The following is a 17,333-nucleotide window of genomic DNA, read 5'->3' as shown; positions in this document are numbered from 1 at the left end:
GGTTCGAGGCTCGATTCCCCAGGTCCCACGTTAGCCAGATGCACAAGGGGGCGCACGCGTCTGGAGTTTGTTTGCAGAGGCTGGAAGCTCTGGCGCGCCCATTCTCTCTCTCTCCCTCTATCTGTCCTTCTCTCTGTGTCTGTCGCTCTCAAATAAATAAATAAATTTAAAACAACTTAAAAAAAATTTAAAAAAAAAAGAATGTACAGAGGCTTGGGGGAATAGCTCACTGATAGAGTACTTGCCTACTGTATACAAGGCTCTACCTAGTTTTTAAATCCCCAGTTCTGGGGAGAAAACAAATAGGAAAAAGAAAGAAAAGAGAAGGAAGGGGAAGGAGAGGAGCACGTTTACAATGGGAGACATGAACGGTGCCCTGCATGTCCAACCTTTTGAGGGAATGGATAAATCAGTATAGTTTTATGGAGAGCGAATAGATGTTTCCACATGATATCTTAAAAATATTTTATTTTTATTTATTTGAGAGAACCAGAAGAGGGGAGAGGGAGAGAGAGACTGGACACATCAGGGCCTTCATCCACTGTAAATGAACTCCAGACTTAGGCTGCTCCACCTTGTGCGTCTGGCTTACATGGGTCTTAGGGAATTGAGCCTGGATCTTTTGGCTTCGCTTGCAAGCACCTTAAGCACTGAGCCAGCTCTCCAGCCCAAGAATGACATTTTTTATAACTAAAATAGACCTATAAATACCAACATGGAAGAATTTTTTTTTCTTTTTTTCTTTTTTTGATTTTACGAGGTGGGTTCTTACTCCAGTCCAGGCTGACCTGGGATTCACTGTGTAGTCTCAGGGTGGACTTGAACTCAAAGTGGTCCTCCTACCTCTGCCTCCTGAGTGCTGGATTCCAAGGCAGGCGTGACCGCATGTGGTTTGTGCCCTGCTGGAGGTTAATCGCAGGTCTCACACGTGCTAAGCAGGCACTTTCCCAACTAATTCCGACCCCAGCCCCAGCCTAGGGCTTTTGGTTTCACGAGCAAATATTGAGTGAAAAACCAAGTTACAAAAGAGTATATTTGGGGCTTGGAGAGATTGCCAAAGGACCCACGATCGACTCTCCAGGACCCACAGAAGCCAGATGCACAAGGGGGCGCATGCATCTGGAGTTTGTTAGCCATGGTTGGAGGCCCTGGCACACCCATTCTTTCTCTCCCACCCCCTGCCTATTTCTCTCTCTCGAAAAAAAAGAAAAAATATGTTTTTTAAAATGAATGTATTTCATTCAACAGCTATATTTAAATCTAAAAGCAATACAGTGGTTTGATTTTAGGGTTATGTGCATGTAGAGTAAAACAAAGAAATTATGGGAACTGGGAGACCAGAAAACAATATACTGGTATACTGGGATAAGATGTGCTGAATAAAGGAGACCCAAGGACCTTCGGAATTTTTTTTTTTCAAAATTTTACTAACAACTTCCATGATTATAAAAAATAACCTGTGGTAATATCCTCCCTACCCCACTTTCCCCTTTGAAACTCCATTCTCCATCATATCCCCTCCCCATCTCAATCAGTCTTTTATTTGGATGTCATGATCTTTTCCTCCTCTTATGATGGTCTTGTGTAGGCAGTGTCAGGCTCTGTGAGGTCATGGATATCCAGGCCATTTTGTGTCTGGGGGCTATTTTTTTAATAGTAAAATAATTTTAATTTAATTTAACTTATTTGCAAGGTGAGAGAGAGAGAGAATGGGTGCACCAGGGACTCTATCTAGCCACTGCAAACAGATGCATGCACCACTTTGTGTATCTGGCTTTACGTGGGTTCTGGGGAATTGAACCTGGGTTGTTAGGGATTGTAAGGCAAATCATCTTAACCACTGACCCATCTCTCTAACTCCTGTAAAATTATTATTATTATTATTTTATTATCATTGTGTTTCTCCATCAAAGGCTCAAACTAGAGTACTGGAGAGATGAGTGGAGCCCCAGCCAGCCTGGGATTTCGTATAACTTTGGACACGATTTGGGAGGAGTGGGAAGGACGTGACATACCTTCATCCTGGAAGGGAGGAGAGCAGGCAAGATGCTTTCCTTCCCATCCTTTGCAGTCCTTCTCTTGATCACCACCTCAGTCTCTGTCCCCAATTCTGCTTTCTTCTGGAGTCATCCTTGGGTACCATTCACTGATAAGGACCTTTGATGAGGCCTTTATTTTGCACTCCGCAGTAGTGGTCACCATAGTGCGTCTTAAATTGGTTGTGTGGAGGCCAGAAGAGGCCATCCCTGGACAGCACTGAGCTGACTGCCTGGCTTGTATTTGGGGCTTGGAGAATAAGAACACTCGATCTTATAATTCACTGTGGTCTTTCCCTCTCCTCACTTACTGGATTGTACCATGTAAATATTTAGTGTGTTGCCTATTTCTTATTTTTAAAAATATATTTATTTGAGAGAAAGGGGCAGAGAGAGAGAGAATGGGTACACCAGGACCTGCAGCCACTGCAAGCGAACTCCAGATGCGTGTGCCCCCTTGTGCATCTGGTTTACCTGAGTCCTGGGAATCCTTTAGCTTTGCAGGCAAACACCTTAACTGCTAAGCCATCTCTTTTTTTTTTATTATTATTTAATTATTTGAGAGTGACAGAAAGAGAGCGAAAGAGGCAGATAGATAGAGAATGGGCATGCCAGGGCCTCTAGCTACTGAAAAGGAACTCTAGACCTGTGCACCCTTTGTGCATCTGGCTAACGTGGGTCTTGGGGAATCGAGCCTGGAATCGTGGTCCTTAGGCTTCACAGGCAAGCGCTTAACCGCTAAGCCATCTCTCCAGCCCTAAGCCATCTCTTCAGCCCGTGTTGCCGTGTGTGTGTGTGTGTGTGTGTGTGTGTGTGTGTGTGTGTTTGCACATGTGGAGGTCAGGACAAGCTGTGATACTGGCTCCTGGTTTTCACTTTGCTTGAGACAGGATCTCTTGTTTTTGCCACTGTGACTAGCTGTGGCCCTTGAGCTTTGGAATTCTCTGGACTCTGCTTCGCATGGTTGTAGAGTGGTGAAATCACAGGCCCATGTGTACTGCCTAGCTTTCCACGGGCTCTGGAGATCTGAACTCTGGTTCCAGACTTCATAGCACGTGCTTTAGCCACTGAGCCATCTCCCTAGCCCTGTGTCTCACTCTAGCCCAGGCGGGCCTGGAATTCACTCCGTAGTCTAAGGCTGGCCTTGTTCACAGCGATCCCCTGACCTCTGCCTCCTGCGTGCTGGGGTTAAGGGCGTGCGCCACCATGTCTGGTGTGTGTTGCACTTTTTACTAAGACTTAAATTAATGGTAATAGCCAGTGTGCTGCACTTAACAGTTTTAGTAGGAGTTAACTACTTACAGTTAAGAAAGGAAGTTATTTGAGAAATCTAGGGGAAAGTCCTTAAGGAGCTAAGCCCTGCATGATGGTTCTCCTCTGTAATCCCAGAACTCAGGATTCCCAGTCAGAAAGGTGTCAAACTCAAGGCCAGCCTGACCTGAGTCATGAGTTCAAAGTTGACCTGGGCCACATAAAATGTTTGAGTTTGGAGGATTCATTTACGTACTTAATTTTTGTTGTTTGTTTTTCTCAGGTAGGGTCTTATTCTAGTTCAATCTTGTGGGTTCCTGGGTTCTTGCTCCATCATTTCCCCGGAGGCGCCCAGGCAATTGGGGTGGGTGAGCACATGAGGAGAGAAAGAATCACTCCCAGGAGATAGTGAAGAGCTCTCTCAGTTTATTGTCAGGAAAATGGGCTTATAAGCATCTGAGGGTGGGGGAGTGGGGGAAGGTCCTAAGGGAATTGGATGTACCAGGTTCATTCCTGATGCGTAATTAGCACATGGGAACATTCACTCCACACTTAGGCAATAGGGGGAGGGCAGTCAGATGATCTAGGGTCTGGGGATGGGCTGTGTAAAGGTACTGGTTGATAAGGAGTTTCCTAATCAACTGGCCACAGGTCACAGGGCTATGGGGAAAGCCTAAGTTCAGGTGTGCGGGGCGTGGAGGAGAGGAATGGCCTCCTGTGGCCCCGGGGTCCTTGGCCATGCATGGAAGTTCAGGCCCCTCTCCTGAAGGCTCCAGCTTGTGCCTGGCAGTGCCCCACACAGGCTGACCTGGAGCTCAGCCTTGAGTCAGTCCCAGGCTGACCTTGAACTCAAAGAGATCCTCCTATTTCTGCATCCCAAGTGCTGGGATCAAAGTCATGCACTAATTGCCACAGCCAGTTGCAGAGCCCTCCATTTTAACAGTGAAAGTATTTCTTGTTTTAAAATATTTTATTTTTATTTATTTGTTTGAGAGAGGGGAAGAGAGAGAGAATGGGCATACCAGAGCTTCCAACCACTGCACATGAACTCCAGATGCATCTGGATTACCTGGGTACTGGGGAATTGAACCGCGGTCCTTTGGCTTTGCAGGCTAGTACCATAACTGCTGAGCCTTCTCTCCAGCCCCTATTTCTCCTTCTTTATTTTTTTTTTATGGTTTTTCGAGGTAGGGTCTCACTGTAGTCCAGGCTGACCTGGAATTCACTGTGTTGTCTCTGGGTGGCCTTGAACTCATGATGATCCTCCTACCTCTACCTCCCAAGTGCTGGGATTAAAGGTGTGCACCACCACGCCCGGCTTATTTCTTGTTTTAATATTTATTTATTTGCCAGCATAGAGAGATGGCATACCTGCAACTACACATAAACTCCAGAGGCACATGCCACCTTGCATCTGGCTTTTCATTGGCATTGGGGAATTGAACCCCCAGGCCAATAGGCTTTGTAAACAAGCACCTTTAACCACTAACATTTAACCCCCGTCCAAATATTCTTTTTTTAAATTTATTTTTATTTATTTATTAGAGAAACTGGGGGTGAGGGGAGAGGCAGAAAGAGAGAGAGTGAAAATGGGCGCACCAAGGCCTCTAGCCACTGTAAACAAACTCCAGATGCATGTACCACCTTGTTCATGTGGCTAACGTGGAACCTGGAGAATTGAACCTGGGTCCTTAGGCTTCACAGGCATGTGCCTTAACCACTAAGCCATCTCTCCAGCCCGAGCCTATTTTCTTCATGTGGGCAATGAGTTTCCAGATGTTTTATATTATTCTTGTACATTTCCACATCCAAAATACTTCATAAAGCTTTTTTAAAAAATATTTTATTTTTATTTACTTACTTGAGAGAGAGAGAAAGAGGCAGATGAGAGAGGGGGAGGAGGGGAGGATGGGCGTGCCAGAGCTTCCAGCCACTGCAAAGGAACTCCGAATGCATGTGCCACCCTGTGCATCTGGCTTACATGGGTCCTGGGGAAATTGAACCTGAGTTCTTAGGCTTTGCAGGCAAGCGCCTTAACCACTAAACCATCCCTCCAGCTTAAAACTTTTCATTTTAGAAAGTAGCCGCGAAGCTTACACGCCTCAAGCCAGGTGGCGTAAAATGACTGCTTGAAGGACGAGTCACCGTGGCCTCCCCTTCATTGGCATTGCTATCTCACGTCATCATTTCAGCTACTTATCTGACAATATGACGTGGGAAGATCCACAATAAGCAACGTGCAAGTTTTAGATCATGTGCCATCCTGAGTGGTGTGATGGAATCTTCCCCGGGAGCTGCATCATCTGTCGGTGTAGCGGGTCTACCCACCCATTAGTCATTTGGTAGCCTTCTTGGATGTCAGATACAGGGTGGCAGTGTCACCAAACACGTGCTCATCTGACCTCTGTTTTCCTTAGTGTTGGCGCCAAACCTAAGAGTGGCAATGCCTGCAATTTGAATATGCCAGGGAAGATATAAAAGACAACAAATTCAGTATCAATCCTTTGAGCCACCCGCCACGGCTCTTATATACAGAGATGTGAAAATGCCTGTTCATCACATTGTTATGAGAGAATTGTGGGGTGTGGGGTTGGGGGGTGAGTCCTCCAGGAAGGGCGGGTGTCTCCATGGAGTGGCAGTGGGATTCTTTCTTACTGCTATTAAGGCAGCTCAGGAGTTTGGGACTGCAGAGCACGTGCCTTTCTGCTGGTCACCACATGGTGACAGCCTACTCAAGAAAATTCAACCAAAACCGTTTGCACTTTTTCCTTTCTCTTTCTTCCTGTTTTTTTTTCTTTTGTACTACTGGGGATCAAACCCAAGACCTTGTGCCTGCCTAACTTGGCTAGTGCTGAGCTCCAGCCTCTATTTTTTCACTGTAAAGCTCGGGATTTTCAACTTGGAAACACGGTACAAGAGGAAAATACAGCTTTCCCTGCGCTGAACAGCTGGGGTGGAAAGAGAAAATGCCTTCATGGGCAGTTGAATGTTTTCACAGCTGTCATAGAGACGTTTGCTAGTTGTATCTGTATTTTTGAAAAACAAAGACATTTTTCAAAGTACTTTTTTATTATGGAAATAAATCACCTGGACTCTCCTTTTGGGTACGTCTCATCCTGACTCTGAGGAGAATGAAGAGGCAAGATTTTCTAGAGAACTGATACATTGGACATTTTCACACTTAGTAGAAAGTCCTTTTTAATAATCGATGCACATTTTCTTTCCAAGTCCTTCTTGCTTATAGTGACCCCCATTGGGAATCTTAGATCCTTAATTTTAGCCAGAAGGCAGATAAGTCATACCGTGGTGAGTCTTAGGAACCGTCAGCTTTCATTCTCATTATTGTTTTGTTATTGAGGATGAAACAAAATAGAAAGTAAGGTCTGGACTCTCCGTGCTTATCCCTTGTATTGCTATTAGCCCCTCTTATTTATTTATTTATTTATTTGAGAGTGACAGACACAGAGAGAAGAACAGATAGAGGGAGAGAGAGAGAATGGGCGCGCCAGGGCTTCCAGCCTCTGCAAACGAACTCCAGACGCGTGCGCCCCCTTGTGCATCTGGCTAACGTGGGACCTGGGGAACCGAGCCTCGAACCAGGGTCCTTAGGCGTCACAGGCAAGCGCTTAACCGCTAAGCCATCTCTCCAGCCCAGCCCCTCTCTCTTAATAGAGCGTGTTCCAAGCTGCCATCTTACCACACTTTGCCTTTCTGGTTCCAGTATTGTCAACACAATACCTTATCCTCTGTCCGTCTGCTTGATGTGATAGAATAGTCACTCTTCACAAGTGAATTTTTAAAATGATTTTATTTTTTTAGTTTTTTGAGGTAGGGTCTCACTCTGGTCCAGGCTGACCTGGAATTAACTGTGTGGTCTCGGTGGCCTCGAACTCAATGGCAATCCTCCTACCTCTGCCTCCCAAGTGCTGGGATTAAAGGTGCGTGCCATCATGCCCGGTCTTTCCAAGTGATTTTGTAAGAAATTTGGAAGGATGGCTCTTGCCATGTGTTCTTGGCAGCATTCTAGCCCTCCTTGGATCCATGGTAATAGGTGAGCCACATACTCCTGGATCAGTGGACCCTGCCTTGGGGAAAAGAGCAGCACAAAGATATCCCGGGCCTAGGCTAGTGCCCTGGGGAATCTACTAGAACAGGCTCTGGCTGTGTGGGCTCTTGGAAAGGTTCGCCATGGAAAACACTGAAATATACATGTAACAACCAACTGTTCAGTTGAGTTTAGTGAAGGGGTTAGGCTGTAGCTCGGTGGTGGGACACTTGCCTAGCATACACGCAAGTCTCTAGGACCCATATAAGCCAAATGCACAAGGTGGTGCATGTGTCTGGAGTTTGTTTGCAGTGGTGGAGGCCCTGGTGCTCACTCACCCTCTTCCTCTCCCTTTCCCTCTCCCTCCCTCCCTCCCTCTCTCTCTCATATAAATAAATAAAATAAAGTCTAATCTCTAAACCCAATGGGCCTCCCAACTCATCTGTGGCACATTGGCAAAATGCGGGCCCAAGCCATTGAACTTGACTTGAGATTGCTATTGTTTTACTCTGACTGCTTATAACCCCTGGGACATCCTTATAAGAGAAACAAGCTGAAAGAGACCAAATGCTGCCCCTTTCCCAAGACGTTGGCCCTTACCAGCCCTCCAGGCTGCCTCTTCATAAGAGATGTTGTGCATCCATGGAGACGGTAGGGGTGGCATCTGATCAGGGATGCTGACATACAGGAAAGCCTTGTCACCTCGATGCCTTTTACCACCTTGTGATGGGTGGAAAGGAGAGAATGGCCCCGGGCTCATCTGGGTACCACAGTCTTATGTCAAGTAGATAGCCTGGTATGCTCAACAGTGTGTGATTCTAATGGACTGGCATGATGTTGGCCCCTGAGCTTTCTTTGGCAGGTTTTTGGATATTTATGGCCTCACAGTGATTTTTTTTTTTTTTTTTTTTTTTTTTTTTTTTTTTTTAGAGAGAGGCAGACAGAGAGAGAAAGAGGCAGATGAGGGAGAGAATGGGCTTGCCAGGGCCTCTAGCCATTGTAAACCAACTCCAGACGCAGGCACCACCTCGTGCATCTGGCTTACATGGGTCCTGGGGAATCGATTCTGGGTTCTTTGGCTTCACAGACAAGCCACCTTAACTGCTAAACCATCACTCCAGCCCTGGATGTTTGTTGTATTTTGCCTGATAATTGCACAATTTGTTAACAACCAGATTGGGAGCAAATAAAACATTGGTAAAGACCAAAACACCAGGCTATTTTGCAGTGCTAAGAATGGGATTTGTGAGAGAATATATTGCAATGAATGGGTGTGGGATTAAGTGGGACCATGTAAATTACAGGATTGATTAGCCTTGGATGGCTCAGCATGAGTAGAGAAACTGCCATTTAGGACAAATGATGTATTTATCAGATATCAGATCTGTGAGGGCAAAATGTAATGAAAATGTCATCTAGCTCCATCTTCCCTCATAGTCCCCCTCCCCCTGTGAAATGCCCTCCTTATATCCTGCAGGCAAGACATCCTCATTTCTCTCCCAGTGGGCTGTATTGCAAATGTTCAAAGGTTGGTTTGAACACGGAATGTGTTTCCCAGGCATGACATTAGAACGCTCTCTAAAGATGCAGGATGAGAAACTTTAATGGGACTCTCCAGTGCATCGTCTTTATCAGTCTTTAACAAACAGACTGTGGGCGTAGAGCTCCCGTTGCCAGACTTTCGTGTGCGTGCTGTTCACAGTATATCCCTGGATGCTAGGCGTTCTCCCCCCCGCAGAGCCTGCGTCCTGACCCGTGCTGATAAGGGAGTCTGGACCTGAATCCAGGTGGCATGACTCCACCTGTACTGTGTCTGGATTTCTTCTCTGCTCAGGGGAGCAGCTGAGGCCCGCAGAGTTCCTTCCAGAAACTGGAATGCAGAAATCTGATGGGGAAAAGTGATGTCTGAATGTGGAAAGCCGCTTCTCCCACAGCTCCTTCCATAAGTGGGAGTGTGAGCTGAGCGTGAGCTCACGGTTCACATCACGAGGACACCTGCGGGCTCTTCTGCAGAGCGGGACTGGCTTAGGGAAGCATCGCCCCTGCCGTGCTCAGCACTGGGGTCTTCGCAGGATGGAAGAGCCCTGCATCCTCCCACCCTCTCTAGAAGGGATTTTTATTATTATTTATTATCATCATTATTGTTGTTTTGTTTTGTTTTTCAAGGCAGGTCTCTAGACCAGGCTGACCTGGAATTCACTCTGTATTCTCAGGGTGGCCTTGAACTCACAGCAATCCTCCTGACTCAGCCTCCCGAGTGCTGGAATTAAAGGCGTGAGCCACCATGCCCGGCTTCCTTTAATTTTTGAGATCAAGTCTCATGCTGCCCACGCTGATCTTAGAAATTGAAGATGCCCTTGAACTCCAGGTTTCCTGCGTCCATCTCCTAAGAGCTGGGATTGCCAACATGTGCCACAAGCCTGGTTTCATTTATTCTAGGCAAGTTCTCTACCAACTGAGCTACATCCCTAGCCAGAGTCTAACTCCTGAATGCATAAAACCCGTCGTGAAGGATTCGCTGTCTTTCCGAGTGTTTTGAACACCGGTGAATATACTAGTTACTCTCTTGTACGTTCAGCAGTAGAATGAAGTAGGAGCTGAAGTTGGGAACATTTAGAAAAACTATGGTCGTTTATTATCCTTTGTGGGGAAAATTTGGTAGATAAATGATGTCATCATAGTTCTCGGTTGTCCATTTGGCTTGCGGTCATATTGATTTACAGAATAACCCTGAGGAATCTTATAATTTTAAAAGCCAATAATCTGTTTTACTGATCATAAGTGAGAATGGGGTGGGGGGAAGAAATACACTCAATTCCTGAAAGGAAAAAAAAAACATTCTCCCGGGGTGAGATCACTGGGTGGGCAGAGAGAGGGGGGGGAAATACCTTTTGCTACGACTCTCATCCTCTTATCTTGCCAAAGTATGACGGCATCTGAATGAAACCATCTGATGGCCTGACATTCTAGAGTTTGTAATGTTCCTCTTTGGGAGTATTCTGGCTGTCGCAGGGAAGTGTGTGGATATCGATTCATAGATGTGGGGCAGTCGTTTTAGGGTGGTTGTTTGGTTAACTTGCAATAAAATAGGAGACATTCTTAAGTTTGAGATTTCTATGAATAAGGAGAGCACCCTGCTAATGAAAACCCACACCTGTTTGAAACCTCCCTGTGTGGGCACACGACTCAAGTTGGAAGTATGTACCAGATGTGGTTGCGGTGGCAATGTCACCCATCAATTCCCAAATACCAGAATAGAGTTTTGGTTTCCAGCTTGCGTGACCACTGGGGGTCATTTAAACCTGTTCACATATTTCTTTGCATTAGCCTGCCCTGTCGTGCCCTTTATGAACTGCAGAGCCACGACCTGTCTCCATCCTTTGCTCTTCTCTTAGCAATTAAAATCAGTATTCTGTAGCCGGGTGTGGTGGCGCACGCCTTTAATCCCAGCCCTCGGGAGGCAGAGGTAGGGGGATCGCCATGAGTTCGAGGCCATCCTGAGAATAGAGTGAATTCCTCAGCCTGGGCTAGAGTAAGACCTTACCTCAGGGGGAAAAAAATCAGTATTCTCTAAAGATGCACTTGAACTCTTTGGTTCTCTTGGAGAATCTTGCCCAAGCTGCTGGTTTTCCATTCCATTCTATAGAGAGGTAAAAACCTGATAGCTTCTCTTCTCCCGCTCCTGGCTCATCTTGGGCCTCAAGACCCGGACAGGACACTTCCTTGGAGATCTCAGTATCACATTTTCTCCTTTACTCCATCTATCTGCCCATTCAAATCTCCAGAGAACTTTCTAAAATACATGTATGGTTTGAGGTCACGCCTACAACAGGCTGTTCTGACCACCACTGTCTGATACTTAAATATCCACACATTTGGAAATTGTGATAGCAAAGAAAAGTGATGTTTTCTAAAGCAGAAAAGCACCCCCCACATACACACACGCACCAAAAATAGGATGTTACCAAGAGGTGTTTATGCAGTTTGTATTACACAGAATTTTCAAGGGTGTTTCTGTTTCCTAAGTGCTGTGCAGGATCTGTGAATATGGACTATGGAACCTCGTAGGGGCCATAAAGGCACTGAAGCTGGCTCACATAAACCAGTGTGTCCCAATTTTCTAGAAGTTAAAAACAAGGGGCCACATGAGTGCTGTGGGTCCTCGCCCTCCCCCAGCGCCCTGTTCTCTGTGATAGCTGGTTGGCTGGCACCCAGGGGCTGAGAATGCCACTTGTTGGTCCAGCTACTAAATACTACTAGATCTTATTTTCCAAGACAGGGAAGAAAGAAAAGAAGTTGAAATCAAACAGGTGCTGTTTTCTCCTCAAATATCTGGCTTACCTTACATTTCTCCCATCTTGAAAATCCCAACTTCTAATGTAAGAGCCAAAGGAAGGGTAGGACTCCTTACAACGTGCTCTCTCCAGACACAAAATGGCCTGGATGTCCATGACCTCACAGTGCCTGACACTACCTACACAAGACCATCGTAAGAGGAGGAAAAGATCATGACATCAAAATAAAAGACTGATTGAGATGGGGAGGGGATATGATGGAGAATGGAGTTTCAAAGGGGAAAGTGGGGGGAGGGAGGATATTACCATGAGATATTTTTTATAATCATGGAAGTAGTTAATAAAAATTTGGGCAAAAGCCGGGCGTGGTGGCGCACACCTTTAATCCCAGCACTCAGGAGGCAGAGGTAGGAGGATCACCATGAGTTCAAGGCCACCCTGAGACTACATGCTGAATTCCAGTTCAGCCTGGACCAGACTGAGACCCTACCTCGAAAAACCAAAAAAAAAGGGAAAAAAAAATCCCAACTTCTAAAATCTTGAGCAGTCTGGGGCTGGATTTTTATCTTCAAACCCTCTGTTACCTCAGGAAATGTGAGGTGAATAAGGACTTTCACTAAATAAATAAATACTTGAATTTCGGTTATCATTATTTTAAAAACATCTTTCCTTGGGGTTACTTATGATTCTTTTTTTTTTTTTTAATTCTTTATTTGCAAGCAGAGAGAGATAGAGAGAATGGGATTGATTTATTTGAGAGAGAAAGAGAGAACAGGCACGCAGGGCCTCCAGCCACTGCAAAAAAACTCCAGATGCATGTGCCACCTTGTGCATCTGGATTACATGGGTCCTGTAGAATTGAACCAGGGTCCTTTGGCTTTGTTGGCAAGTGCCTTAAGCACTAAGCCATTTCTCCAGCCCCTCATGCAACTTTTTAAAACTTTTTCCGGTTTGTATGTATGTATGCATGCATGTAGGTATGTATGATTGTACGTATGTGATGTCTGTATGTATGTAAGTCTCATACCTGAGACTCCTACAGATGCCCTTTCAAATCACATTTAATGTCTCTCTTCTAGCCAAAAGGCTGGGGCTGTTCTTTCTCTACTTGAAACCTCCGTAAATGTGATACATTTGCTAAATACAATTACTTTCCACATAACAACTCTCCTCCTTTTCTTCTTCACATTCCAACTCTTGCTCCCTCCCTGTAAGAGTCATTAACTTGTAGCAGAATAGTTCTCATGTTATCTGAACCCCACAGCACCCCACATGCTCCACATTTATGTATATGTATCTGTGTCCTAACTATTGTTTTAACATTTGGTCCTCTGCCTGAGGAGTGGGTGGTTCACTTTAAGCTACTCCAGTCTCCGTAGAGAAAGCAATATTTTGTTATGAGGTAAAGTTTCAAGCCAAGCTCTGGCCAGGGCCTTTCCCATGTGGAAAGAGGGAAGCAGGAACAGCCAGTGAGACGATAATTCTCCTTGAATCTGGGCTCATTAAAGTCCTCCCTCGTCCTTGGTGGGTTATTTATTGATTTAAGCATCTTGCAGTTTTTCTTTCCAGAAAGAATTAGCATCAACCGTGTGATCATTGCTAAGGGAAGAGGAGATTGTCTCTTCTCTGTGGGGTTAATTGTCCCCCAGTTGCTTATTAGTACAGCCCACTTTAAAGATGTGTGTAGGTACATAACTGAGGGGCCGGAATGAGATCCCCAAGATTTATAGGTAATGAAAAGAACAGGTTGTATCAAAGGCACCACGTGTCAGAACCTGAGTACTCTTAGGGGACACGTGAGAACCTGTGGTCCCTGACCTTTTCCAAAATGAACATTTCACCATTGCTCTGCTCGCAGGGACCTCCTTTTTATAGGTGTTTTAACACGTTTTGGTTTTGCTGCTCTTTCTTGCCCATGAGAATCTAACAGAATGGCCATTTCTTACCTGCTGGTCTTCAGCAAGCTTGAATCATTAGCATTTCTTGTGAGGATTGCTAGGGTGGGATTAATGACGTCATTTACATATGTAAATGAGAACTGGGTTTTGGAATCAGATGTTTCAAGTCCTGTTCCCACCACAGCACTTTTGTTTCCCTAAACATAACATCACCTAAAAGGTTAGATGCTTTTTAAATCTGTCTGTAGAGGGGGTGTGCAGCCTGTTTGGGTCAGAGTGTTGGGGAGGGGAGTGGTTAGGATTGGTACAGTTTGGCCATTTTATGACCCTATAGCATTAGAAGAGTGGTTATTTAGGCAGTTGTTTCCAGCAGGGGGTTGTATATTTTTTTTATTTTATTTATTTATTTATTTACTTATTTTAATTTTTAAATTTTTATTAACATTTTCCATGATTATAAAAAAAATCCCATGGTAATTCCCTCCCTCCTCACTATATTTTATTTTTTAAGATTTATTTATTTTTTGAGAGTGACAGGCAGAGAGAAAGAGGCAGATAGAAGCCGGGTGTGGTGGCACACGCCTTTAATCCCAGCACTCAGGAGGCAAAGGTAGGAGGATCACAGTGAGTTCGAGGCTACCCTGAGACTACATAGTGAATTCCAGGTCAGCCTGGGCTAGAGTGAGACCCTACCTTGAACCCCCACCCCCAAAAATAGGCAGATAGAGAGAGAAAGAATGGTCGTGCCAGGGCCTCCAGGCACCGCAGATGAACTCCAGATGCGTGCGCCCCCTTGTGCATCTGGCTTATGTGGGTCCTGTCGAGCCTTGAACCTGGGTCCTTAGGCTTCGTAGGCAAGCATTTAACCACTAAGCCATCTCTCCAGCCCTATATTTTATTTTTTAAATTGTGTGTGTGTGTGTGTGTGTTTGTGTGCATGTGTGGAGATCAGATGACAACCGCTGGGTTAGTCCCTCGCCTGCTTGTTTTGCTGTTTGCTGGGCTTTCTTTGAGCTTCTGTGAAATTCTCCTGCTTCTGTCTCCCATCTCCCCACCACTGTTAGCATGCTAGGACTGGAAAAGTCTATCAAGGCTCACTGCTTTTTTAAAAAAGTGTTTTATGTTTATTTATTTATTTGCAAGATAGATAGAGGCAAGCAGATAAAGAGAGATAATAGGCTACAAACAAACCCCAGACACATGGGCCGCCTTGTGCATCTGGCTTACATGGGTCCTGGGGAATCGAACCTGGGTCCTTTTGCTTTGCAGTTATGTAAGTGCCTTAAGCTCTAAGCCTCAGCTCTAACCCTCCAGCCCCAAGGCTTATTACTGCTTTTCATGTGGAGTCTGTGGATTGAACTTGGGTCCTCCAGCTTGAGCTGTGAGCGGTTCATCCTCAGAGCCATCTCAAACCCTCTTTTCTCTCAAACATCGTGAGTCTGCAGATTCAGCAAGGGGCCATTGCGATGGGATCTTCTTTATCATAAACTGAGGTACTATAAGTGATTTTTTTTTTCTTCTATGGCCTAATTCATCAGAGATCTCCTAAGTTAGCCTTCAAAGTTGGCTTTTTTATGCCTCGTACTGAAAACGTAGTCAAAAGCCTGTGACTGAGGAGGTCCTAGGCCCTAACAGAGAAGTTACAGACTTCAGAGATGGCTCAGTGGTTAAGGCACTTGGCAGCAAACTCTACGGACTGGTTTGAGAATGTTACGAGGGAAGCCAGTACTGTTGTTTGGGTTAATGGATATGTCCATGCCTTTAGATTAGTGATGTTCTCACCTTTATTTATAGTTATTTATTTGTGTGCATGCACCAGAATCTCGTGTGCAATTGTGGCTTTATGTAAGTGGCTGGGGATTTGAACTCAGGCCGGCAGGTTCTGCAGGCAAGGGCCTTTAATCACTGCACTGTCTCCTCAAGCCCTCACCTTCGTTTAGAGAAGCTTCTTTTTACAGTTGGAGAATGTACGAGCTGAGTATGGTGAGAAGCGTGGTGGCCTGCTGTCCTCCAGACATGATGTGAGATGGCCAGAGCCCGCGTGATCTCACAGCCCTGGTCATTAACTGCACAAGGCCTGCACAACATTGGGCCCATTAACATTCCATCATGAATGGCGGAGGAGGGGGGAAAAGATCAAAATTGAAGGGCTAGGGCTGCAGAGATGGCTTCGTAGTTAAGGCACTTGCTTGCAAAGCCTAAGGACCCAGGTTCGATTCTCCAGTACCTACGTAAGCCAGATACACAGGGTGGTGCATGCCACCTAGAGGCCCTGGCATGCACATCCTCTCTCCCTCATAAATAAATAAAATTAAAATGAAGACAAAAATAGAAGAGCTACTTGAAAAGAAGGGGTTCGGTGGGAGGGAGAGGGGGGACAAGAGAAAGTAATATACCTTGTTATCTTTTCTCTTCAGGATGTTTGTTGTGGATGCTCGTACTAACAAACTAATTTGTACATAGCTCTGCCCATGTCTGTCTTTTGGAAGTGAACCCTACATCTTTCATTACTGTCTGTTGCTTTTGAAGTCATCAGACATGGGGCGGTCATGAGACTTCATGCTATCAGTTCATGCGTGTGGTGTCCCCTTCCCCCTTCTAGCTCCAGGAGGCTGACGTTGTGATCTTAGGCTCTCCCAAGCCTGAAGAGATTCCCGCCACTTGGATCCAACAAGACACTGTCGTTCTGAATTGCTTCCATGACTTCCTTTCAGGTAAGTAAATGCCTCCATCTCCATGGGCAGCTGCTGGCTGAGGCGGTTGGATGTTGGGGGCAACGACCACGTTGCTCACTGCGTGGAGCACAGGAGTCCCACGCTGCTGATGGGCCTGCTTTTGTGCGGACCTGATACCGGGTTCCTGTTGTGGGCATGGGGAAGCCACAAGTCTCTGCAAAGGTGATTCCCTCTCCCGTCTCATGCTCAGACGTTCCCATCTGACCTACGGTGGTGTTTGATTGTCACGTTACCTGTGACCACAAGCAGCCATTCTAGATGTGGAGAGGCGTACTAGAAATGGTGGCTTCTCCCAGAACCCTTTCTTGCAGAGGAGTCTTAGCATTTCCTCTCACAGTGACTCCTTGAAGCACTTCCTTAGGGTTACCCCCGACAGGATGAAAATCACCATTAGAAACTGAAAGAGGGGTGGGAAGTGAAGCTTGATCGGGAGAGTGCTTGCCTAGAATGCATGAAGCCATGGGTTCAACCTGATAGTACTGTATAGCCAGGCTTGGCAGTGTGTGCCTATAATCCTGGCACTTGAGAAGGGGAGGCAGGAGGATCAGGAGTTCAAGGTCCTCCTTGGCTACCTAGGGAGTGCAAGACCAGCTGGGATACCTGATAACCTGCCTGAGAAAGATGGGAAGGAAGGGAGGGGAGGGAGGAGAGGAAAGGGACAAAGGAAGAAAAAGTAGGTTTTAGGACTTCTGTTCTCAGATGGTATTTCACTAAGAGATCCAGGAATTCCTTGGACCACACCAGACCCACCTGGAGGAAAAGCCCAAGCTGTGCCCACCATAGGGGGCCAGCAGCAGCCTCTCTCTGATTCACACAGTCATTTGGAGGCTAAGAATCCCCGGGCCACACCAGCCCACGGCACGCACGGAGTGAGGGACAGTAGCTAAGGGAGGCACAGACCTTCACTCTTCAGTATGGAGAAAAGACCAAGCTGGGCCTGACTGAGGCAGTGGAGGGGGAGCAGCCTTTTGTCCCCCAAGTTGGGTGAGGACGCCCCAAAGTTGCTGGAGCCCTCTGCTGGCTCTCATTCCAACCAGCTCCACCTGAGCTGCGAGATCTTGCATGCTTCAGAT

General features: G+C 46.0%; 1 protein-coding gene across 1 annotated transcript in view; it reads left to right on the top strand.

Annotated features, from left to right (window-relative positions):
* Mthfd1l (methylenetetrahydrofolate dehydrogenase (NADP+ dependent) 1 like) overlaps nucleotides 1–17,333 on the top strand; it is a 233,366-nt gene that overhangs the window by 25,404 nt on the left and 190,629 nt on the right. The window contains exon 8 of the mRNA XM_045158475.1: nucleotides 16,128–16,239. Within this exon, the coding sequence (XP_045014410.1) occupies nucleotides 16,128–16,239 (112 nt within the window). The remainder of the gene's footprint in view (nucleotides 1–16,127; nucleotides 16,240–17,333) is intronic.

This window comes from Jaculus jaculus, chromosome 9, assembly GCF_020740685.1.
Source record: "Jaculus jaculus isolate mJacJac1 chromosome 9, mJacJac1.mat.Y.cur, whole genome shotgun sequence".
NCBI classification, from domain to species: Eukaryota; Metazoa; Chordata; class Mammalia; order Rodentia; family Dipodidae; genus Jaculus; species Jaculus jaculus.
This window is presented reverse-complemented; position numbering and strand designations above follow the sequence as displayed.